Here is a 24,611-nt window from a genome sequence, read left to right as displayed (position 1 = left end):
TGTACTACGGTACTATCTGTGCAGACGAATCCATTCGCACCTCATAGGGAAGTTCATTCCATACGCATCGTTCAAAAATAGTTAATGCTGGGAATTTGTAAATATATATCAGATCTACTGTAATTAGTTGTGGCATGTAAGGTAGTCGACGAGTAGGGTGTATTGTTTAATGTTTTAGCGTAAATAAATTTTTTACATGTGATGGTACATTCCGGGGGAGGCATTTGGTTCTGTGTTCGTTCAGCGGCTCTACCAGGGTTATACTCGGGGAGCTGCTCAGCTAACGGCTACCATCAATGGCGTCCACGGAGATAGCGAGGCAAGCGGTGAGTAGCCCTATTAATAAGTAAATTAATTAATTAACGATATCATACCTCTCATCTCGTGTAAGAATTACATTGCTGCGCTGGAAAGGTTTTTTTGAATCTCTGTTTGGTTTGCTTGTAACCGCCCGCCTTTGTGAGTATCGTCCTTTTAGATTTAGCAAAATGTCTGTTAGCATTAGTATTTTTTTAAATATACATTGTACTAATTTAGAATGGATGATTCCATTATTACATCGTGAAATGCGCGAATACTGTAATTTGCCACTGTTATTAGTAACCACGTATAATGCTTTGTGTCAGGTCAATTCAATCAATACTCTGTGTTATCTTATGTTTAAAACAACTAGCTTTTATGACAAAACGAGGCCATTCATTCTCTGTTACGCCTCCATTTCAGCACCGCTACGATGCTCATTTCCGTTATGTTATCTTCTCATGCAATTTAACTTTCAGTCGGGCGTTGTCATTCCTTGCTTGGTATTTAACCCTACACTTTGCAAATGTCATGAAATTACGCCACATATTTTACTCTGGTTGGGTTTAAAAAGAATACGTGTGCACACAATGTGCCAAAAATAGCACCTTTTTGCAGTTTTTGACAACCCATTCTGCAGCGGAGTGTGTGTGGAATTTGGCTGTGGTTGTCTTGAAAAGCAGGAAGGGTTGTAGGAATGTTGCACATTAAAGCAAAAGATTGTTTGGCCAGAGACATACATCCTTTTTCCCCAACCCAAATTCAATGTAACAGTCTCTGATCACCATCTTTATCCTTCTTTTGGTTGGAATGTTTTTCCTCTCATAGTTGAGCGACACTGGTGTTACGTTAGGACGCCTAACGTCCACTTGCTTCACCATATAATCTAAATTCTTTGCTAATGTTGGCTGCCATGCAAACCACCACTATCACCACCATCACCAACGGCAGCAGCCACACGCCCACTCACTTCCACTGTGATTTTACACTCAGGCAGAGATGTACCACTTTGGTCCAGCGAGAGGCTGCATACTGTGTAGTCACTGGTAGCATTTATCTATCAGCTTCATGATAAGTCTGTCTCTTTTCACAGGCAAAACCATCATTGAAACTTTTGCTTTTAGAAAAGACAACAAAAGACGCACACGCTAACGTTAGTTTAGCCCTGATGCTGTAGTATTATACTCCATAGTATGCAATTCAGGGATCAGTTGTCTTTCTGCTCTCCTTCTCCTCTTGGATAAAACCTGTCTCATTCCCCATTGCTGTTGTTTGTTAGCATGATGCGTTCAATGCTTTGTGGTTTTCACTATTTTGAAGTGGAATCAGCAGATGTGATTAGATGCAAGACAGTTTTGATGGGCACTCTCATGGATGAACTGTACTGCATCCTGAGATGTTTATAATGTTTTAACTGTCCCGTGTAGTTCCCCAAAATATTAGAAACCTGTCTAACATGTATAACTAGACTTAATATGATCGTGTGCAGTTCTACACCACTGCTTTAACTAAAAACACACAATTCAATCGTCAAAAGTTAGCATCTTCCTGCAAATGACAATGGGCAAAATGTTACTATTGGCGCTTTACAGTGAGTGTATATTATTAAAAGTAGCAATAAGATATAAATACGCATTGTTGCTTTGTGGTTTCCTAATGTAAGAAGAAAGTGAAGCGTCCAGGAAACAGGAAGTCAGCATGTATCAGCAGAAATGTGTAACAAGGGAAACTACTGCAAAAAAAACCCAAACAAAAACATAGATCATAGATCCTCTATATGACGGGAGCATTGTACTGTTTTTAAGACAGTATTGTGGAAATCACTAGCCAAAGATCAACTATACAACAGGAGCACATTTTGTTTTTGAATACGTAGTACATCTCCACAAGTCAGTGTGTTTCCAAACCTTTACTGTATTGAGCCAGATTTGGCCCCCGGGCCTCCTGTTGAATAGGTATGCCATAGTGCAATAATATTTTTTTGTTGTGTTCAGGGAGAAGGTGCCCGTGCCGTACCTCTCGCCGGCCATGTTGGCTTTGACAGCATGCCTGACCAGCTGGTCAACAAATCTGTCAATCATGGATTTTGCTTCAACATCCTCTGCGTCGGTGAGTACACAGTCACATGTGACAACATTTGTTACGGCCTCAGTAATGTCATAAGACAGTAATTGAACAGTGTGGAGTTGCTCTTCCTGTGGTCATGTTGTGTGTTCAACGGCTGCCCTTTCAGCCTTTCCAACCACACTTATTACTTTAGATTGACACCTTCCTTAACAATATGATTTAATATATATATATATATATATAGGAGACTCGCTGCACATAAATGAAATGAGTTGGTCCAGGTGGTGATGTGACATCGCATTGATGTAAAGCTATTGTGTTTTAATTGACCTTAATTCCAAATTGCTAAGATTCACCGGAGTGGTTAAGCGTTTGCTAAATCATGTGCTATTTTACAAAAAAATGGGCTGACATAGATGTCAGAGTCAGGGCCGTGAAGAATTAAAAATAGAAGTTCTTACAGAGGGAGCTGGCTAACTGAGTCATCTGACTGCCTGGAAGATAAATGAACGTCAGAGTACATCAGCAAACAAGCTGCTCTCTATTTCTATTCACGTCAATGTATAGTTTTCGTTTGACCCATCCTCCCATTTACCGCCCTTGCATCATTATCATCATTATTCAGTGAATCTTACAAGAATAGGGGATCTTTTTGGGTGCATTTATGCAGGCTAAAATGCTGAGGTGAAGTCATGAATGTAACACGTTTTCTCAACGACTGGGCTCCACAAAAGCCCACAAGCAATAAAAGATGGTATTAATCTTGGGCACACTCACAGATTCCCCTTCTTCATCAGGGTTTCTGCAATATGTAATTGATCGTGGCGGTGCTCCACTACAAAATAAAAGCCACCACACCTTAGAGAGACATGAGAGTTTTTTAATAAGGCAAAGACGTTTTAAGTAATCTATCTACGATATACACTACACTGAACCATATATAGGTTATTTACATACATATTGACCACAATGAGTTTGAAACAATTTAAAATATTAATAATATAAATATAAAATAATTTTGATAAGCATGCACCAGAATCGCCTGTCTGCCTTGCTCGCACTTCTCCATGTGTGACCAGATATGATACATATAATATATGATACGTGATGCTACATGTAAATATTAAAGTGCCAAGTCCGCCCTCCCATGTTGCCCACCATCACAGCTTCAAAAATTTTGAAGAATTTTCCAATAATTTTGTTGTTCTAATTAGTGCATTATTAAATACAAAATAAAATGAAAATACTTGTAGCCTAGGATGCAGCCAAAAACGTGTGGCAATCCGTTAAGCAGGCTGATGCAAACATAATAGGGATGAGGCCAGTCCGATCCATTATCGGTATCTGGTTCTGATACCGGTGTCATTTTTGTATTGGAAATGTCCAATACCACCTGCAGATCTATGAGCTACATCTGTGCTTTACGGTTATCAGCAGTAGAGCTCGACCAATATGGGGTTTCTTGGGCCTTTAGCGATATTGGGGGCTGGAAAAAAAGCAGATATCCGATATATTGGCCGATTACTGATACTCGGGCAGGGAGAAGCACAGACCACACACTAGAACAGAAAAAAGTATATAAGTATATATCGGTTACATGTTCACCGATGTTGTTTAATGGGCCATGTGTCATAAATGGCCTGATTAATCGGCCCACCAATAAGGTTCAGGCTCTAGTGGAGACAGCTACGTGATATTCTTTCGGTGTGGTTGCACGTTAAAGCAAACAGAGCTTTGGTATCAGCAGATATCCAAAGTCAGGTATCTGATTGGAAGTGAAACATGTGAATCAGTGCATCCCTAAAGGTAACTCAAGGGCTTCACCCAAAATGTCCTTGATAGGGAAACTATTGCCTCATAACCCAATAATGAGCAATTCACTGCACACAATCGATATCATTCTTATTGTGGCCATCACATATACAGGTCAGTACCAAATTGTCCACCATCATAGATGCCCACCCAGCCCCTCATGCATATGTATGTATTGAACTGTATCCTCAAAAATGATTAAACCACTCATTATCTTATTGTGCAGGCGAGACGGGCCTGGGCAAGTCCACTCTGATGGATACTTTGTTCAACACCAAGTTTGAGGGTGACCCCACCCAGCACAGCCAGCCTGGAGTGACGCTCAAGTCCAACACCTACGAGCTGCAGGAGAGCAACGTGCGCCTGAAGCTCACTGTCGTCAACACCGTGGGCTTCGGGGACCAGATTAATAAGGAAGACAGGTATGTTCCCACATGCAGACGAGCAGGACAGGGTGGACACAATCCTCCTTCATGCGTCCTCTTGTGTGTCTTCCACAGTTATAAGTCCATCGTAGAGTTCATCGATGCCCAGTTTGAAGCGTATCTTCAAGAGGAGCTGAAGATCAAGCGCACACTACACAGTTACCATGACACCCGCATCCATGCATGCCTCTACTTCATTGCTCCCACGGGACACTCACTCAAATCCCTTGACTTGGTCACCATGAAGAAGCTGGATAGCAAGGTGAGTTCCATGCTGTTGTTTAGTGTATGTTTGCATGGTGTACTACAATGTGCTTCACTGACAGTTGATTAGGCTTTCCCACTCACCCTGAATCAATTCCACTTAGTGTGTTGTGCCGTGAGCCAGGATTGGAAGCCACATAAGGAATGTCAGCAGAACAATATTATTTGGATGCATTGGGGCCGTGACATCATTGCTTTTTTTTACTGGCTGCACGGCGACCGAGTGGTTAGTGTGCAGGCCTCAGAGCGAGGAGACCCTCGGCCATCTTTCTGGAGATTGCATGTTCTCCCCGTGTATGCGTGGGTTTTCTCCAGGGAGTCCGGCTTCCTCCCACATCACAAAAACATGCATGCTTGGTTAGTTAGCCACTCCAAATTGTCCATAGGTATGAATGTGGTTTTGTCTATATGTGCCCTTTGATTGGCTGGCGACCAGCCCAGGGCGTACCCCGCCTCTCGCCTGAAGACAGCTGGGATAGGCTCCAGCACCCCTTGCGACCCTCGTGAGGATAAGTGGTAGAAAATGAATGAATGCTCTTTTAACCCACAGCCTCACCTTTGTACAGCTTGATGTAAAAGGCCAGTATTTTGAAATCAATAAATGCATAGGCAAAGATCAGACCCATTCCAAATGATATTCTCATTTGAATCCGGATGGAAAACTATGACATGACTGTTAATCACGATTAAAAATGAAATGGCACATTATGGCCTCCTCCATTCCACTCATGGGTCACAAGCCTTCAGAGGCCATGTACGTCGTCCCATGTGACTTCGCTGCTCATCAGCTGACTGCTTTTATGTGAGATCTGCTCACCTGGGGCTTATTTGCATGGACGCCCCAAGTGTTTGCCAGAGCAGCTGAGCCTGCGGCAACGTAGAGGCAGCCTTCACATTGATCCAAGGGATACATTTGTGTTCAGTAGTCTGCTGCATCTTAAGATGACTATAGCATCATTTATATCCAGTGTGCAATAGTGTATAGTTCTCACAGTAGCAGTGGTTGTAGAGGACAAGTAGCAGTGCACCTTGAGCTAAAATGTCTCCGTGGAACTTTTTGAACAAAGGCAACTCTTTATTTGAAACTGTATTAAATGATTGTGAATTCTCACATTAGCGCCATCTTGTTGTCTGACCCTGTAGGTCAACATTATCCCAATCGTTGCCAAGTCTGACGCCATCTCTAAGAGCGAGCTGACCAAGTTCAAGATCAAAATCACCAGTGAGCTCGTCAGCAACGGCGTTCAGATCTACCAGTTCCCCACTGACGACGAGTCCGTTGCCGAGATCAACTCCACCATGAACGTAAGGCACACACACAGACATTACCTGCAGTGTAGAATGTAGACAGGCGACATCTGAGACGTCTCATGTAGTTTAGTTGTTGCAGACGGTCAACCAGCTCAGCCTTGCAGCAAGCTGACAGCCTCTCCGCACATGAGACAAAAACACTTCCAGTAACATCTGCCTTGTCTCTCTGTGTTCATTCATTGGGTGTTTGCAATAATAGATCACATGCGTTTGTTGGAACCCATGACATTTGGGAAGTTCTTGCTATTAGGTTATGTCTATGCAAAGGTATTTTTAAAAATGAGTTTTGTTATGGTAAAGACAGTGTGTTTAAACAAATATCTGGGCAAACATTGGCCTGCGGGGAAAGACTTTCTAAAACTTTTCATTGTTTCAGTGAAGACTGGGACCACCAATTTTGTTTTGTTTGTTTGGCTGTCTTACTTTGCATGGTGCCACAGTGTTGCTAGCAACTGACATGAGGTAATTTGTTTAAATATTGTTACATTGAAGTAGAGTGTTTAGGATTAACTCCATTTCTTGATCCGTCCAAATGTTACATTTCATTACATTGAAGTGCTATGGCGTCGACTGTTGTATTGGCATGCACCTCGGTGGCATCCCCAATTGCTTGCCAGTCCTCTAAAGTTGTGTACCAACTTTAGTGGTGATTTGGCTTTTCAAAGTCTGTACAACCTTTGGGGTAAAAAAAAACAATTATGATATTTTGAATAGTGCAGGCAGCACAGTAGGAGTGCACATTCAGACACATTGTCACGCTTTTTTGTTTGTCAGGGATGCACTAGAAGCAGTTAATCCTTCAGTTGCGGTTAATTACTTCCACACCCGACTGTGATCAGTGAATTTTTGCCAAGTGGGATTCCTTTTCAAAGGAACATTTTTATAGTTATAGCTGTTGCTTATGGCCTTCTAAATGTAGGTTTTAACATTATAACAGCCCTTTAAGACATACACTAATAGTCCACTAATAGTGAAATGAAATGCTTATAGTCAGCTTTATTTGGGATATTTTAGTGTTATTTCCGTTGACATAAGGAAGCTGAAGCATTGGACCAACACGTCTCAATCTGCTCCACAGAGCCATTTGCCGTTTGCAGTGGTGGGCAGCACAGAAGAGGTGAAGATTGGGAACAAGATGGTGAAGGCCCGCCAGTATCCCTGGGGTACGGTGCAAGGTAAGTCAGTCAGCTTCACTTCCAGTGCTGCCAGATCCCTCTCCCTCCTGCAGCCATCTTGTACATACAACCTCATTCAGCATGTTGAGCTATTAGAGCATGTCACTAATGGACTTTGAATTGATTTCTAATTGACTTGTTCAGCGATCCATAACAATGTGGTGCAAGTAGCCAGCAGCCACAGTAGTGTATCAGTTCGAAGCAAAGTGCCAATATGAGCTGCTCCATCTTTAAATGTATTTGTTGATAAACACCAGGGTAAGTAATGCTGAAAAGAAATGTAAAGACCCTCTTTAAAGCTGTAAGTCAACACATAAACACCTTGTTTATTTTTGTACACAACAGTGTCATAACATGTAAAGACTGATACAGCTATGGGGGGCGGGGGGCAGGGTTTTTTCTTAATATTAGGGCATGTTTTGGCATGCACTCGCATGGGGTGACACATGATGTCTATATCATGTTGCTAACCACAGTCAATACAGAGCACACTGGACATGACCTAATCACAGCTGTATAACTGGATATGTCTTATGTGCACAGTGGAAAACGAGAATCACTGTGACTTTGTCAAACTGCGAGAGATGCTGATCCGAGTGAACATGGAGGACTTGCGAGAGCAGACGCACACGCGCCACTATGAGCTGTACCGCCGTTGCAAGCTGGAGGAGATGGGCTTCAAGGACACAGACCCCGACAGCAAGCCCTTCAGGTAGCAGACGCAGGACGGCTTTCTTGACTTGTTTTCATGCTTTACCGTGTTAACTCTCCTTTTCACTATTCTAGTCTACAGGAAACGTATGAAGCTAAGAGGAACGAGTTCATGGGTGAGCTGCAGAAGAAGGAAGAAGAAATGCGGCAAATGTTTGTCCAAAGAGTTAAAGAGAAGGAGGCGGAGCTAAAAGAAGCAGAGAAAGAGGTTTGTGTCATTGTAGTCTATCTTGAAAAGACACATAGTCATCCCTTATTTATCGCAGTTAATTGGTTCCAGAACCGACCATGATAAGTACATTTGCATGAAGTGGATTTCCTTATAATATTTTATAATATTTTCCTAGTTTGAGCATAGAAAATCCTATTTACAACCTTCTAAATGTGATTTTTGACACTAATACAGCCCTATATAATAACACCTATATTGTCAACTTTACAGTCGTTTCCCCCCATATAAAAGACATAATGTACACACACATGTTAGCATTGGGAAAGTTCCTTATTGTTGTTTCATTTTTTTTTTTTTACTTTCGGGACTTCTAGTAGTGATTGTAATAATGTAATGTAGCGCTCTTATAGTCACACAGAGTCTGATGCTCTTTTCAAGTTTTATTGCCAACCCTACTAATTGGAGTGTTCAATTCGCACACACTCCCACGATACCAACACTTCCTCCTTATCCACCAACATTAACAGCAAGGTGCGTGCAAGAACATCAGAATTTAAAACAGCAACTATACAACACCAACAGGTCATTACTGACACAAATATCACATATCAATGTGTCTTCATTCATTTTTTGAGTGTCTTATACCTGTATTTTAGTTCATTTAGTCATTGTGTTCCTCTAAAATCTTGATTTAGGTCAAAAATACATAAATAAAAGAATGTTTTTACTAATAATTGGCTCTACTCAACCACAGCAATGATTTATGAATTAATTTTAGGGCTGTCAGAAATAAAGGCGTTTACTGGGATGGTTTGCATCTGAGTGTGAAGCGTCTGGGATGAGACTCAGTACCTCCAAATCAGAGGCCATGGTTCTCAGTCCGAAAAGGGTGGAGTGCTCCCTCCGGGTTGGGAATGAGGTCCTGCCGCAGGTGGAGGAGTTTAAGTATCTCAGGGTCTTGTTCACGAGTAGGGAAAGTGGGAGCATGAGGTCGACAGACGGATCGGCACAGCCTCGGCAGTAATGTGGTTGCTGTACCAGACCGTCGTGGTGAAAAGAGAGCTGAGCCGGAGGGCAAAGCTCTCAATTTACCGGTGGATCCATGTTCCCACCCTCACCTATGGTCATGAGCTTTGGGTCATGACCGAAAGAATGAGATGGCGGATACAGGCGGCTGAAAAGAGTTTCCTCCGTAGGGTAGCTGGACTCACCCTAAGAGATAGGGTGAGGGGCTCAGAGTAGAGCCGCTTCTCCTTCACATCGAGAGGAGTCAGTTGAGGTGGCTCGGGCATCTAGTCCGGATGCCTCCCGGACGCCTCCCTGGTGAGGTGTTCCGGGCATGCCCACCCAGGAAAAGGCCCCGGGGCAGACCTAGGACACGCTGGAGGGATTATGTCTCACAGCTGGCCTGGGAACGCCTTGGTGTCCTCCCGGTGGAACTGGAGGAGGTGGCCGGGGACCGGGAAGTCTGGGCTTCCCTACTGAGACTGCTGCCCCCGCGACCCGGACCCGGATAAGCGGAGGAAAATGGATGGAATGTACATAAATATTTAGGTAATATTAACTCCTACCCACTAGAGCAGAGGTAGGGAACCTATGGCTCGGGAGCCAGGTAGGGCTCTTTTGATGACTGTATCTGGCTCTCAAGCATTTCTTACCACAATAAAAATGTATTTTTGCTAACATTTTAAAGTAAACATCACAGAAATGACTTAAAAATATATAATATAATATATAATATAATAATAATAATATATATATAATATATACATATTAAAAATAATATTCAAAATCAACAACTTTTTTATGCATTTTAATTCGTCCATCTATATTCTGCTGCAATACGGCCGACCATATCCATCTTTCCTGATATTTTCCAGGTCAAACACCAAAACTCGATTATTACTGGGTAATGTGGTAGTCTACCTCGGTCATTGAGATGTCAACATGTAAATATAAACTTTTCTCCTTTAGTCAAATAGTCACCTAGCTAAAGCTGCAGAACCAAGCCTTCTGGCAAAGATGGCCAAAAGAATTAAATATACTGAGTATGGTGCAAAATTATGCAGCAGCAGAAGTTGTATTAATGGCAACAAGTATTTGATTTATTGTTGGACACTGCACTGCTCACGAAAGTGTGCTGGCCACACCCCATTGGCGTGCGGTAGTGTGCCTCGTCTACACAATTAGAGCCCATTATCTAAAACTGTTGGTCTTACATAAAAATGCACACATTTTATTGCATTCAATGTTTAAAAAAAAGTATATGGCTCTCACAGATACACATTTTAAAATATCTGGCCTTCATGGCTCTCTTAGCCAAAAAGGTTCCCGACCCCTGCACTAGAGCAAGCACGCCTATGATGGCACACTAAGTAAAGCACAGTTTCACACTCCTTTCTAACTTCATTCTGACCAAATACATCAATTCCAACACCATATCACACACGTCTCTAGCCTGTCCATCCTGGAACGACACGTCCTCATCCTCATTGCATCCTCATTGATTGTGTGTGTGTGTGTGTGTGTGTATGTGTGTGTGTGTAAATAAACAGGATGGTAAAGAAAAACATCAAGTGGATATTCTTATCACTCACTTGGTAACTGGTAATTCAGATGTCCAATTTGAGTATACATTTAAGTATACTGGAATATACACTGAAAACAAGTACATTTACCTTAAATTGCATGATGTCATGTGGAACAACCAACCTCTATTACTGCTGTGTATACTTGGTTGTAAATGACCATGTGGTCAAGAAGGGCTGTCTTTTACTTTCCACTTTCTCATGCACTCTAAATAATTATTACATTTTCAAATTTTATAAATGACAGCCTCTCTCCAATTATTGTCTGCTTCCAATTAAAGCCTCATTTTCTGTGCAGTTTGAGTAAATAAATACCCTGGGTATAATTGGACCAATTTATGGTCTTTTTTTTGTGTCCGTTCCTCACAAATATCTCCCCCTTGTAGCTGCACGAGAAGTTTGACCGCCTGAAGAAGCTGCACCAGGACGAGAAAAAGAAACTGGAGGAGAAGAAGAAGTCCCTGGACGACGAGCTCAACACGTTCAAACAGAAAAAGACGGCAGCTGAGCTCTTGCTGAATCAGGCCCAGCAGGCGGGGGGCTCCACCACGCTCAAGAGAGACAAAGAGAAGAAGAAGTAAGTACATCCTGAAAATATCTGATAGATAGTGGTCAAGTTCTTCCACACTCATCCAAGCATTCCCTTTTATGCCTTTCGGCAAAGTAGGAAGTGCAGAATTGTTCAAAGTGTCCATAATACTGAGCTTTTTTTGGTTTCTGCTCATTAACAAGAGGCCTGGCCTATTTCCATTATTTCCTATGGGGGGAAATGGTCACTGTGTTTCATTTTAGAGATTTTCTTGCATATGGGGTTTGGGTTCTGGTGCTAGACATCTTGTAGGACACAACTTTAGTACTAAGTGCTACTTGCAGTGTGGAGCTGAGTGCATGTATGATCTACTGCACAGCGCATCCATCCTATTTTCTAGTTAACTGCTCCTGCATTGGCTGCATGCTGCATGAGTCACTTGTTCTGGTAAGGTCTGGCCAATAATTAACAATCTAATAATCAAAGCTTGAATGCCAAATTGACAAAACATCCTTCCAGTAGTCATGAGTTCAAGGCTGTCAGTCAAATCCTTATCACCCACGTGCCATCTCCCTTCTAAATGAGCCGGTTCATGATCTCGTCCTCTCATTTGAATGCTTGCCCAAGCTGTCCTCCTCAAATCCACAGTCTCCTTTTTGTTGGGTAGCGTCTTTCACACAAAGAGCCTTTCAAGGCTGAAAGGGTCACTCCAGAGCAAAGAGCAGCCTCAGGGCCTCAGTAAGGACCATTTATGGACCAACACACATACAAAAGCCAGGGATGGACAGATGTTATGTCCACTGTGACAGGACACGTACGAGGGGAGGGGTACGCCTAAATCTCCTTTGATGACCATTTTATCACAATGATGATAATAATTGTGTAGATATGTGCTGTCCATCAAAGCAATAATGGCCCTTCTTTCTTATTTCCAGAGAAGGATTCCTGTAGAAAAGCGACCCCTTGTGGCCACGTTGCTGTGAATGAACATCCCTTACTATTCCCCCACACCCCACTCCCAAAATGTGTGAGCATTTGCTCAGCTGGACTTTTTTTAAAAACAAATATATATGCCACTTGTTCATGCTGGATGAAGCTTTGTCTAACAACCACGTGGTTTCCTGGACAGGCCTTTTTTTTTTTACACAGAAAAAATACATTCCATGCTTTTTTTCCTATGTAGTGACTCTCTTGCATGGCGTTTGTGGAGTGTGCTTTATTTTATTCCATATTAACACACAACAACATGACGGGTATATGGGCATGATGGGCACAAATGTACCGCGTCCAAAGCCAAACATGTGTCACATACTTGGGACGTGAAAAGGAATATAAACACGGTTCAGATCACAAATAAATGAGTTTTGTTAATGTAGCGTGTGGATTGTAAAGTAATATGTTGGTGTGGTGGAGTCTTACTCTAATTATATTTAATGGATGTGGTAGAAAGAATGTGTACTTTACTGTAAATGCATCACAATTGGTTTTGTGTGTTTTGAAAAATTGGGGCGACACTGAAAAGCAAACTTTATAGCATGAGGAAAATATGTTGACTTTACAACTTTTCTTTGTAATATTATGTCTTCATACACTGACAGTTCCAGCTATTTTATTCCAAATATTGAAATTTTATTCTTGGGAAATTTCAGCCTTTTTTCTCATTTGCAAAATAACAGTGTTCCCTTACAGAATTAGGACATTTCTCCTCGTAATATTACATTTTCTTTTCAGTGTAGCCCTAAAATGGTTTTCTTATGAGGGGCATAAACCTGCTCGGTGCTGAACATCAACTAGCAGAAAACTAGCTCTAAACGTAGCATTTGAAAATGTACAAATAAATCCTCACCCATGCTCACTTTTATACTTTTTAAAATTCCCCGTTTCACATCCCAATCAGTTGACAGTTTGGCTTAGCCGTTATCTCTTTACCACATCTCCCTGTACCTCATCATGTGTTTTTATACTTCGTTTTTTGTATTTGTGAGTCACATTTGCACATAAAAAAAAGAAAGAAAAAGAAATATACAAATGTGATGTTAAGTACCGTATGTATTTTTATTTTTATTTTTTTGGTCTTGTTCCTATGCGTTTATGATGGCACATTTTAGTTTGTACCTGTTGTTTTTTTAATGGACCGATATTTTCTCAAATGGTAAATAAACCCTTTTTTGGCTTTTATTTTTTCCCTCGAGCAGAGGTGCTTTGTGGTCGGCGGTTTTACTGGTTTGTGTGTATTTCCTTTGCAGTTCTCCCTGGCTCTGCACAGAGTAAGGGACCATCTTCAAATTCTGGCAGTTTTGAGGGACCACTCTTCTGCGTCCCTTTTTTTAAATTCCCCTTTTTTATGTCCTCTTCTGTTGCTGTCACTAACACATTGTCCACTTTGCTGACAGTGTTGGAGGCAATCACGTGCATTCTAACCACACTTTTCTCCTCCTGACGCCAGATTTGTGCTTCTCTAACAGCAACATCTCTTTTGTCTTTTCTCTCTTTAGCTTCTTTTAATGTGTCTTGACCATCTGAAGAGGGGGGGATGGCAGCTTCAGCAAACAACTCGGCACCCTTTACCTCTTCTTTCAGTTTTTTTCCCCCCTACGCTGTATATTTTCTTCTGCTCTCCCATCGCATCATCTCCTTTTGTTAAACATACGTTTATATATGGGCTTGCATGGTATCATGAAGCTCTGATTGCCGGTTGGAAACCAGTCTTAAAATTAAAAAAAACGGGGGACCCTGAAAAATCATCACAGGTTTGCACATTAAATTTGAATTACGAGAGAGCAACTTTACAAAAAATGGACAGGTGTACACTGTGTAATAATAATCACACAATTGAAGCAGTCATGACTATGCCAAAGCAATATATAACAAATAGGTGGCCATGTTTACAGTACATACCAGAGAGGTGTCCTGTTTCCGTTAACACGTCGTGCTTTAATATTCCACCTGCCTATTCTACAGTATATTCAGCATGCTTCCTTTTATTTCCATAATGCTGTGATCTGACTTATTTTCCGCTTGCCTTTCCATGCCCTTCAAATAACCCGTGGTCTCTTCATGCAGTTTCCTCCAAATGGTGCAAATTATGAGTATACATTTGTTTCAGCTCCCTTATTTTGCCAAATATTAGTACAAGGTGGAGTTGAGGTGAACCCCAGATAGGATTATTAAAAAAAATAAAAAAAAAAGCATACCCATGCATTTATATAATTTATAAGGATATATTTTGTGTATTGAAGTGCATTGAAGACATGTTGTTTGTTACCTATGCTCAAGTAATATTTTGGTGTCCAGAAACATTTTTCTAGTGTCCGTCATTGTTGTCAGAAAACCCTCTCACACCACAAATGATTCGATATCTCTTAAGTTGACTCCGATTCATGTACATTTTCAATTAAAAAAATATGATTCAACATCTTTTGTCCTTTCATTTACAACATGTGGTGTAGTCTTCTCAGGATTATTAATCCCTTAATCCAGTAATTTAATCCCCACAATGGGGAACCAAATGTGCACATCCTGCTAAATTCATTGTTTTTATTATCAATATATTGGTTAGTGTTAATTCAAATTGTACTGCACTTGGCCACTCTTGACCCTTAGTGTGCTATTGACTCCCATTGTAACCATGTATTTTTATGTACTTTTTAAAACTGTATTTGGAATAAATTCTTCATGCAGCCAAATCAATGTTGTTATTAACCTCAAAATATTGCATGTATTTTTTTTGGGGGGGGGGGGTATTCATGAAAACATAAATATTTAAAATGAAAAACGTAAATGTATATTTGTGCTTTGGTCTGAAGTTAAAACAAGAAAGATGTATTCAATTTTTTTTACACTTTTGGGGACCATTATTTTGTGTATTGTTTTACTGAAAAGATCAGGGTTTCTTATATGTACGGCATATAACATAATAATATAACAATATAAGTTAAGTTAAGAAGATATTGAATGGATATCTATCCATTACATATATTTTGGACCTAAGCGTAAAAAGTGTAATTTCGTTTTTAATAAGGTGATTCATGATGGAAATGAAAACAAAAGTAAAACAATAATAAGGAAAGGACTGTGTACCGTGGTAATTAATGTCATGAATTCATTTGGAAAAAACTTTTCACGCTGCTGTCAGGCGCTTGTCCGAACAGCCGTCCCGCAAAGCATTGTGGGTCCTGTGGTGTGATTGACGCCATGACTGATTTAGCTAGCGGGACCAGAAAATGGATGCTTTCTGTCTCTACACAACTGTTTATGCTTTCAAGGAGGGTTATATTGGTCATACTTTTTAAAAAGACACTTGCATCCCAACGCCGCTATCGTCTTCACGAGCTAGGTTGTTAATTTAAGAGGTTAATCATTTTTTCCTGCTGTTGTGGTAAGCTTGAAGCTAGTCCCTCGTGCCATCCAGCTAGCCAAAGTAGGCTAGCCCGACGTTTTTTGTATTTATATTCGTTTTATATCGAAGTTCTCTACCAACTAACAGAGAACGGTTACGGGGCTAAAGGTAAGAATATGACACGAATGAATTACACGTGACAGCTCGCAAAGGATTGCTGTAGGCCTACACCCGTCATTTGATCATTTGTGTGCTGCAGTCACTGTTTTTCCATACTGTACATGCCATCACGTATGCATAAACATACGAGCATTGGTAAACTAGTAACAGACGCTTGAGTTTATATTGCACAACACAGTTGCTAAGCAGTCCCTCAAGTTGTGCAGCATAGGAGAACAGCATATATGCATATATAATATATATATATATACAGTATTATTTTACAATATTAGCCCTTGTTCATTGCCATCAAATTCTCTTGACTAGTAGTATAAATATATATTCCATTCCTATGCACTGCGTAAAAGTCTGACATTTTTGTTGACCTTCACAGGTATGGCCTGGATGTGATCGGATGCGCTGGGGATGGAACAGGGGACAGATGCTGGCGAAATGCGCTCCTTTGACCCATGTTTTAGCTCTGAAGCAAAAAAGAGACATATTTCTTCTGATGGAAGTGAGTATTGTTTAAACAAAGCTTGTTATTTATTAAGCATTCTACAGTTTGTGGTCGCCTGTGACCTAACCAGTGATACACAACACAATCTGGCAAGCTCTTGGACACTGGTCCACCTGTGATGTCATGTTTGTTTTCTGACACCATAGAACCATGGGAAATAATGAAAGTTGAATGAATCCAAACATGATTCTATTGATGAGAAGAGGTACTTAAGTAAAAACCTAATATTGTCCTCTCTTGAAGGCCTATTGTTTGGCCTTCAAGGCCATTGTTTGGCACGTGTGCACATGCTCGGAGAGAGCACACACACATAACACGACACGCATTTAACCTGAGCCCGGCGCTGGCTGAATGAAAGTCCTCCAAACACCATGGGACTGAATTGCCAAGGTTGCCATTAAAGCGGTGTTGGTAGCAGCTGTTCATATTAGCCTCCAACTACATCAACAGCTCCCTAATTCCAACGGTAGGCACTTTTAAAGATGAAGCATTCAGCAGCATTCCTGCTTTTCACACCCACAATCTAAACTATATTTTCAAGCACGTTGCATGCACTTGGCGTTCAAGTTTCCTATTTCAAAACAGGTGGCAATATTTCAACTAAGTTTAACTGTTAAAAGTTGAACACGTACCCTTGTTGTGATTCACTACTGTTGCGGTGTGGGAGGGGTACCGCGACTGCGTGTGTTGCATGGTCCTCCGGCAACACAAAGCTGCCCGGCGGAAGCCTGTCTGTAAATCATGTGGCGGAAAAATACATTGGCGAAACCACACGCGTATCGGCCGATACCGATTCAAGTAAAGAACACAAATGTATCGGTCGATCCTTAAAATTAACTATGAATTCTGCTGTCCTCCAAAAAAATCCTGAAGGAGAACGTCTGGCCATTTGTTGACCTCAAGCTAGGGCCCTATGAAATCCATTTTGTTTGTGCAAAATTCTATTTATTTTCCAAATTCCATTTTTATTTTTTAGAGGTCATTTTTTAACAGCACACAATGTGTGCTTTTTGAGTTAGTGAATAAAAAGTCTGTTAATCAAACGCAAAAGTCCTTCTCTGAATGCAATACATCATTGGACAATTCTGAACAGTAATTCCCAATTGAATGTGGCCTGGCTAACTTGTCTAATGGATCTCAGCCTCTGCACACATTGCTACAAAATCTTCAAACTGTAATGCCTGTGCGTGTGACTAAGGAAGATGCAGTCACTGATGCAAATCTAACTGCATGTGTAATGGGACGCAAACCCTCCAAAAATAACTTTTTGTCTCGAAAGACCACAGAGCAAATGATTGTTGATCATGGAGATGTTTTCTGGCTAAACTGAGACAACACTGGTTTTGTTCAGCAGTGGGTTTCATCTTGGAGCGCTGCCATGCAGGCCTTTTCTGCTGCTTTTCTTTCGTATGTCACGAACACTGACCTTAACTGAGGGAAGTGAGGCCTGCGGTTCTTCGGATACTGTTGTGGGGTCTTTTGTGACCTCTTGGATGAGTCGTCGCTACCCTCTTGGGGTCGTTTTGCTTGGCCGGCTATTCCTGGGAAGGTTCACCACTCTTTCATGTTTTTGCCATTTGTGGCTAATGGCTTTACTGGAGTCCCAAAGCTTTAAAAACGGCTTTATAACCGTTTCCTGACTGATAAGATCTCAATTACTTTCTAATTTGTTCCTGAATTTCTTTAGATCTCGGCATGATGTGATAGCTTTTGAGGATCTTCTGGTGTGCTTCACTTTGTCAGACAGGTCCTATTGAAGTGATTTCTTGATTGAGAACAGGCTTGGCAATTATTAGGCTTGGGTGAGGCTAGAGAAATTGAACTCTGGGGGGGGGGGGGGTGATAAACCACAGTAAATGTATGTTTTTATTCACACAGGGCAAATTGGGTTTTTTTTTCGATTAATGAAAATGTCATTTCAGTGTGACAAACATTAAAAAAGAAGAAATCAGGAAAGGTCAGGGAACAATTTGTCACACCACTATAGATAGGTGCTTAGTGGCTCAGTAATTTAAATTGTAGATTCCAATCCATTCACATATGTTGCGTATGTGTTTTGCATGACGTATGTCTCCTTAATGATTTGCCTGTGTCATATTCTTGCAGGAGAAGAACCAATGAGGAAGATGCCTGTGTCAAAGTTTGGTTCCAGACCGCGATTCGAGCCTGTGCAGTTTGTGAGCAGCGGCAGCAGTAGTGGAGGTTTAGGGGCAGGAGGTGGAGTAAGAAATGGCCCTGACGAGAAGGAGAACGATAAGGAGCCCAGAAGGAGCAATCTGTATGCTGCTAGAGACAGGGATTTTGAACATGCGTCCTACAGCAGCGGCGGCAGGGCTCAAAGCTCCTCCCTCAGGCCTGCTTTTGATAGAGTGCATTCATACACTTCTGACTCTTGGGGCTCCCATAGAGATCGAGACCGGGAGAGAAACTGTGATGTTTCTTCAAGTGGTTCAGTCGGCTTAGGTTACGGAGGCCGCGGGTCCTCAAACTTCATGGCGAAAATGCAGCAGGACTACACAAACAAATATGAAGCCCATAGCTCTCGAAATTCAGATTTGTACCCGCAGCCCCACAGGTACAATGGATACGGGGGAGGGAACAGATCAGGTGGGTGGGACTCCGGACGTCAGGGTTTGGGGTATGGCCACCAGGACCGCCAATCATCCAACCGGCCTCAAAACAGGACGTACAATAGTCCATCCACCTCCCAGCTGGGGGGTTCATCACAGCCCCTCCCCATATCTCAGTGCACACTAGCTGAGAAGCAGCGGCTCATCGCCAGTCTGGCGTCGGCTTTGTCCGGTGCTCTTTGGGACCCTCAGTACGCCACTGGAACAGACACTCCAAATTACAGCTTCATGTTGAGTCGCAGCATCCAGGCGTGCAAGACGAACCCTCAGTACATTTATGTCAACCTGAGAGACATCCCTCAGGCCGACCTACCCAAGAACCGCAAAGTGCCGGCGGACGGCTATGCCTGCGAGCTGAGATGTCAGGGCGTGTATCTAGCCACTGGATACTCCGGCAGTAAAAACGGAGCGAGGGACCGCGCCTCCGAGCATGCCGTCAAACTCTTCATGAAGCCGGTGGAGGTCTGTGTGGTGCCGCGCAAATACAAACACACAATGCTTAATGACGTGGTTGTGTGCCAGACGCACTGCCCCACCCCGGTCTTGACACCTTCCCTCTGGAACCCAGAGAACATTGGATACCCCAGCTTTAAGGGCCCCTATGAGCCCGACATGAGGAAGCACTGGACGGAGTTTGTGGTTATGGACAACGCCCAAGACGCCATCTGCATACTCAACAACTCTGCAGCCTTCAGTCACATGAAAGTAGACTACAAGTTTGAGCCACTGCCCAATGGCTCCTGGCTGTGCAGCGTTTACGTCCAAGATGAAATGGTAGCGCAGGCCACTGGCACCAAAAAGAACTCCAAGCATGCTGCGGCAAGAGCGGCGCTAGAAAAGCTGCGCATGAACCAGGCGTCACGACAACACCACCACCACCACCACCAGCAGCATGAGCCGCAGGACGCAAGAGGAAATTATCAGTCAGACTCGGGTGGACACTTTGGACAGTTTGGACAACCTGGCATGAAAAAGAAGCATCTGAGCGAGGTGGTCATCTTGGAAAACTCGGACAATGCCGTTTGTATCATCAATGACACGGCTCAGTTTAACAAAGTGTCAGCCGACTACAAGTTCATCTACTTACCCGATCACAGCTGGAGGTGTGAGGTCTACTTGGAAGGACAGTTTGTGGCAGCAGGCGTCGGAGCTAAGAAGCAGGTGAAGCACATTGCAGCACAGGAGGCCTTGGCCACCTTGAGACAGACACAGGCTGTGGTCAAATCCAACCTGAGAAAGGAGGGTCACAATGACGCCATATCCCGCTCGCAGATAAAGTGTCGTTCCAGTGAGGAGGCCTTGAGGCAGGAGATTAAGGAAGACAACATTGGGAACCAGCTGCTGCGCAAGATGGGCTGGAAGGGAGGCGGCCTGGGCCGAGACGGCGATGGCATTGCAGAGCCCATCCGAGTCAAGGAGCAGTTCTCCAGGGAGGGTTTGGGCATGGACGCGGACAAATGCAGCCACCTCAGCAAACGGGACATTGAGGACATTATTCGCAAGTACGTCAGCTCAGACCGCCAGGACGACCTCCGCTTCTCCACTGACCTGACCAATGAGGAACGCAAGCAGATCCACCAGGTGTCTCAGAAGTATGGCCTGAGGAGCAAGTCGTACGGACAGGGGAAGCAGCGCTTCCTAGTGGTCAGCCGCAGGGTGGACACAGACCAGCTCATTGGCCAGCTTCTTCAGGAAGGACAGGTGGGGCGATATGAACTGGTCAAACCTCAGGCCTTGCACTGATTTGCATGAACCAATCACACTCCAGGCAAACGTATGTGAGATAAAGCCAGTGCTTTGGACTCTTTCAGGTAAGGCTTGGAGGGGTCCTGCATTTCTATTCCAACAAAATACCCTTTTTTCCCCGCCTTTGCTCATAACCTTAACATTTTTTGGACACACTTGTTTTCAGTACTAGATCTTGACGACGATCGTAAGCCAGAAATAAGACTGTTCACTGTGTGTTAACATTTAATGTTAGGTGATTCGTGTAACCAATGGATTATGGAACCGTTTACTGTAATGGGAGTAATGCATCAGGCAATACTCACAACTATGGTAGCACTTTTTGTTCATGGTAGGAGCGTTGCATCAGCCATTTTATTTAATGGCAGACATTGCCATCGGAGCTATAGTCGTCTTCACAGCTGTCAGAACTGAATAAATCTGACATCACCAGGCTTGGCTTCAATAAAATGTTAAGTGCAGTGAAAAGCAACAAGCGCAACTGATGTATATTCATTTATTTACAAGAAAATGTAGTTTGTTACATGGGTTACCAAGTGCAAACTCAATGAACCTGAAATCATGTATCAGTTCAAATGCTTTGATTGTGAAATATCTTCAGTCTTCTGTTAATGAAACCTAAAAAGGGCCATTTATGTCTTGTGTGTGTGTGTAGTACTCAAAACAAAAATATGAAGAAAAGGCAACTGTGTTAGAGGGGTGGTTGTGTCGGGTTATGTCCCACTTGAAAGGCTTCCAGAAGGCAGAAGAAAAAAAGCAAAGAGGAGAAACACTCAAAAATAAAGTGTGTATCGTCACAGCAAACCACACAGCAAGCACATACAGTTAGCAGCCACCAGAGGAAGTAACCCAGATATAACAAGGTACATTAACTTTTTTATAACATTCTGCAGAAATGACTTCCACAAACAGTACAAACTTAGCAACCAACAGTTCAGGGACGCGTATGTGTGTGTGTATATATATATATATGGTATATACTGAGTGGGATATTTTTTCTTTGTGAGATGATTCGGGGCTGTTGGTGACAGACGATAACATGGGTCAACAGTCACGCCAACTCTGTTCAACAATAGCAGAAACCCTCTTCTCGTACTCCCGCTTGTTTTCCTGGTACAGCTGTGCCGCCTGGCTGTTGGCCGGACTGTTTGGGTTCGGCTCGTCCAGTAAAGACTATGGATAAAAAGATAAAAGCGATCTCAGTGGATGAGCACATTTGAAGTTGGCACTGCGTGCAACTGGTACCTGTATAGAAGTTAATATTGAAGATACATCATAAGTGGGACTCCAACGGTTTTGAAGTATATCTAAACATATGCTGCCGTCGGCGTATACTGAAAAATGAACACATGAATGACCAAGCCAGGAGACGCAACCAATAAATCACATGTCTTTCACTTACCATTAGGATGAAACATTTTGGAGACAAACCTCACTGTTGGAGGCTTATTTGGATACTCTTCTGTGAACTCAATGGTAAGTTTGAAAGTCCCTGGAGGGAAAAGTAGAGCATGTGTGAATGTGAGCAGTAACGAGAATTTCCTCAAATAGTGATAATAAACACTGAACCTTTTGAGGAAAACCAGTCATGCTCCAAGTTGTACAATTAAAGACTTTAAATCATAGGTAGCTGGTATTCTCTGCAGTTGAGTAAATCAGCACCATATAAGGACATATATGGTGGTCCTCGTTTCAAATGTACTTTTCAAGAAAAATGACTTACCATCTTCAAAAGGAGTTCCCTCTGGACTGAAAGAAATAAGTTATTTAGTGACATTTTTCAGTAGGCATGTGTTGTAAGAAGTTTATAGTCTATAATAAAAAAAAAAACCTACCCAAAAATGACAGCGTTCCATACCATGATATTATTTTCTGATGGAGCCCCGCTGACCCCGGCTGGGGGATCTTCTTGCAGTCTTAATATTCAAACAAGCACACAACTGAATATAATTGTACAATATTTAAAAATCCACACTGAGTAATAACTGTTTTCACTATAATCTGAATAGTGTGTATAGATGGACACATTGATATTGGGGATCATTTAGGTCAGTTACTAAGAAGGAAGGGCCATAAAGGTGAGGTACGTCAACGTAGCACCTTCAATCCTTGAATGGCAACGTGTATGAAAAACTAGTAGCTAAACATGCTAACACTCTTGGAAAATACGGTTTATATATGTTTATTGGCGCGCCCGCCATGATATGATACACGATTATAGGATATCACTAAGTAAATGCCAAACAGTCGTGAGACTAATACTCTTCGGGAGTTGTGACAATTTGACCAATGTTGGCGACGCTGACAGGCTAGCCTTGGGATGCTAACGCTAGCTACTTGTTGTTTTCGTCTCGCTTACCGTTTAAAATCTCTCATTAAACGTCGTCTCGCCGGTGTTGACATCCCGCTGGCAGATAAATATATGTATGGGCCGCACAGGTGATCGAGTTGAAGTGGTTTTTTTATTGTTAAACGAGTAATTACTTTAAAAGACTTTACGCTAACTGGGGGGAGAACACAGCGATTGTTAGTTTGTCAAATATTTGGCTGCCTCTGGTAGCCCATGGACGCTACCATTAAAAGGGAAAAGGGATACTCTGTCACTGTCTGGTCCTTACATATTAATATTATACATGCGCATAAAATCACCAAATTGCATCCCCAAATTAGAAAATTGAGTTTTGACCATGTGTAAAAGTAGAAAGTGTGACATAGTCACATTTAAAGCGACACCGTTTGCTCTCCGGATGGAACATTCCAGAGACGATGACGTTGTGTGTCAAACACCCATATCTTATTCTGGTGCCGATGTCCTCTTGTTTAATAAACACAATATTCAATAATCATCTTTAATAACTTTATATATGGACCTATTTTTTATGTAAAAGACAGTAGCGACGAGAAGCTAATCAGCTAAAGCAGAGTTAACAGTATTTACGGTAGTGTTCCTACCGGTAGCGACCACTAGATGTCAGTCTGCTCTGGTTCTCCTCTTTTTTGCGCACCTGATTTGTAAAAACAAATAAAAACTAATACCAAGTTGCTTTTATAGCTAATAAATTGTGTACCACCTAACACATCATACATCTAAAGGTCGGATTTGTGGTTTTGAACAAAAAACAGTTATGATGGTGACGCGGATTCGATTCCCCGCTAGTGGAAACATTCTTTATTTATTTATGAGGCCCGGCCATTGGAAGCTCCGCCTGGTCAGTTGATCGGTCGCACACACCTGTTCGACTCCAATACGACTCATAACTAACAATCCAAGCTGCATCTACATTGACTTCCCCCTCTTCCTTTCCCAGAAACATCTCTTGTTGGGATTCGCTCACTTCTTCCAGACGCCGAGGAAAAAAGTGCAGGGCGAGCGAGGACCAATCAGTTCCCAGGAAAATGTGACTGCTTGGAGGAATTCCCCACACGTTTGGAGAGTCAAGCCTTGTGTGCCAGGCAGGGAGCCCGCAGGAGGCTTCAGGCTGCCTGTGCTCTCACTCTTGGGATAATATGTTCAGTTCCTGAAGGTAGAGGGACATCTAGACTCTTCTCCGTCCACCAGGGTGAGTGTCTACCTTTGTTTATTGCTCATATTTCCCCTTTACGATGGAAACACGACTTGCGTGAGTCGCATTCTTCTTATTAGCCTTAATCAGGCTCTAACCAAGGCAGCATGACTAACTCATACGATACGGTAGCTGTTGCCTGGTCACATGACTTAGTTTGCATCATACTTTCATTTCTGTCACTTGGCCAGCATGTGATCAAACTGGGGCGCGCGTGTACGTCAAAGACACGGCGCCACTACTATACCGAAACTGAAATTGGAAGCACAATTATGACATTTTATTTAGCTGCAATAATAT

The 24,611-nt window shown here is 42.4% G+C and overlaps 4 protein-coding genes across 6 annotated transcripts in view; 3 read left to right on the top strand and 1 right to left on the bottom strand.

Annotated features, from left to right (window-relative positions):
* The first annotated feature begins 170 nt into the window (after positions 1-170).
* On the top strand, positions 171-14,767 carry septin6 (septin 6). Of its 2 annotated transcripts, none has more exons than XM_058076306.2 (10): positions 171-326; positions 2,295-2,409; positions 4,406-4,601; positions 4,680-4,866; positions 6,012-6,173; positions 7,258-7,354; positions 7,898-8,066; positions 8,141-8,273; positions 11,212-11,402; positions 13,850-14,767. In XM_058076306.2, exons 1-10 carry the CDS (start codon positions 297-299, stop codon positions 13,857-13,859), a joined length of 1,290 nt encoding a protein of 429 aa, XP_057932289.1. In that variant the 5' UTR covers positions 171-296; the 3' UTR covers positions 13,860-14,767. The 2 variants fall into 2 exon arrangements, with proteins under 2 accessions (XP_057932289.1, XP_057932288.1); XM_058076305.2 differs by lacking the exon at positions 13,850-14,767 and adding an exon at positions 12,290-13,336.
* A 738-nt stretch (positions 14,768-15,505) lies between these two features.
* On the top strand, positions 15,506-21,230 carry nkrf (NFKB repressing factor). Of its 2 annotated transcripts, none has more exons than XM_058076296.2 (3): positions 15,506-15,690; positions 16,247-16,369; positions 18,479-21,230. In XM_058076296.2, exons 2-3 carry the CDS (start codon positions 16,279-16,281, stop codon positions 20,743-20,745), a joined length of 2,358 nt encoding a protein of 785 aa, XP_057932279.2. In that variant the 5' UTR covers positions 15,506-15,690; positions 16,247-16,278; the 3' UTR covers positions 20,746-21,230. The 2 variants fall into 2 exon arrangements, with proteins under 2 accessions (XP_057932279.2, XP_057932278.2); XM_058076295.2 differs by having other exon boundaries at positions 15,507-15,861.
* Positions 21,231-21,236: 6 nt separating this feature from the next.
* On the bottom strand, positions 21,237-23,333 carry LOC131131535 (ubiquitin-conjugating enzyme E2 A). The gene is made up of 6 exons (XM_058076308.2): positions 23,108-23,333; positions 22,584-22,664; positions 22,472-22,497; positions 22,151-22,240; positions 21,994-22,082; positions 21,237-21,921 (listed from the first exon to the last, which is right to left on the bottom strand). The coding sequence occupies exons 1-6, from the start codon at positions 23,149-23,151 to the stop codon at positions 21,793-21,795; spliced, it is 459 nt and encodes a 152-aa protein (XP_057932291.1). The 5' UTR covers positions 23,152-23,333; the 3' UTR covers positions 21,237-21,792.
* A 647-nt stretch (positions 23,334-23,980) lies between these two features.
* The window catches only part of elf1 (E74-like ETS transcription factor 1), a 48,601-nt gene continuing 47,970 nt past the window's right edge, over positions 23,981-24,611 (top strand). The window contains exon 1 of the mRNA XM_058076298.2: positions 23,981-24,308. The gene's annotated coding sequence lies outside the window, so the exon portion shown is untranslated. The remainder of the gene's footprint in view (positions 24,309-24,611) is intronic.

The sequence above is a fragment of the Doryrhamphus excisus genome, linkage group LG23 (assembly GCF_037039965.1).
Source record: "Doryrhamphus excisus strain RoL-2023G ecotype Guam linkage group LG23, RoL_Dexc_Guam_v1.1, whole genome shotgun sequence".
In the NCBI taxonomy this organism is placed as follows: Eukaryota; Metazoa; Chordata; class Actinopteri; order Syngnathiformes; family Syngnathidae; genus Doryrhamphus; species Doryrhamphus excisus.
Note: the sequence above shows the minus strand (reverse complement) of the source record. Positions and strands in the feature narration are given on the sequence as shown.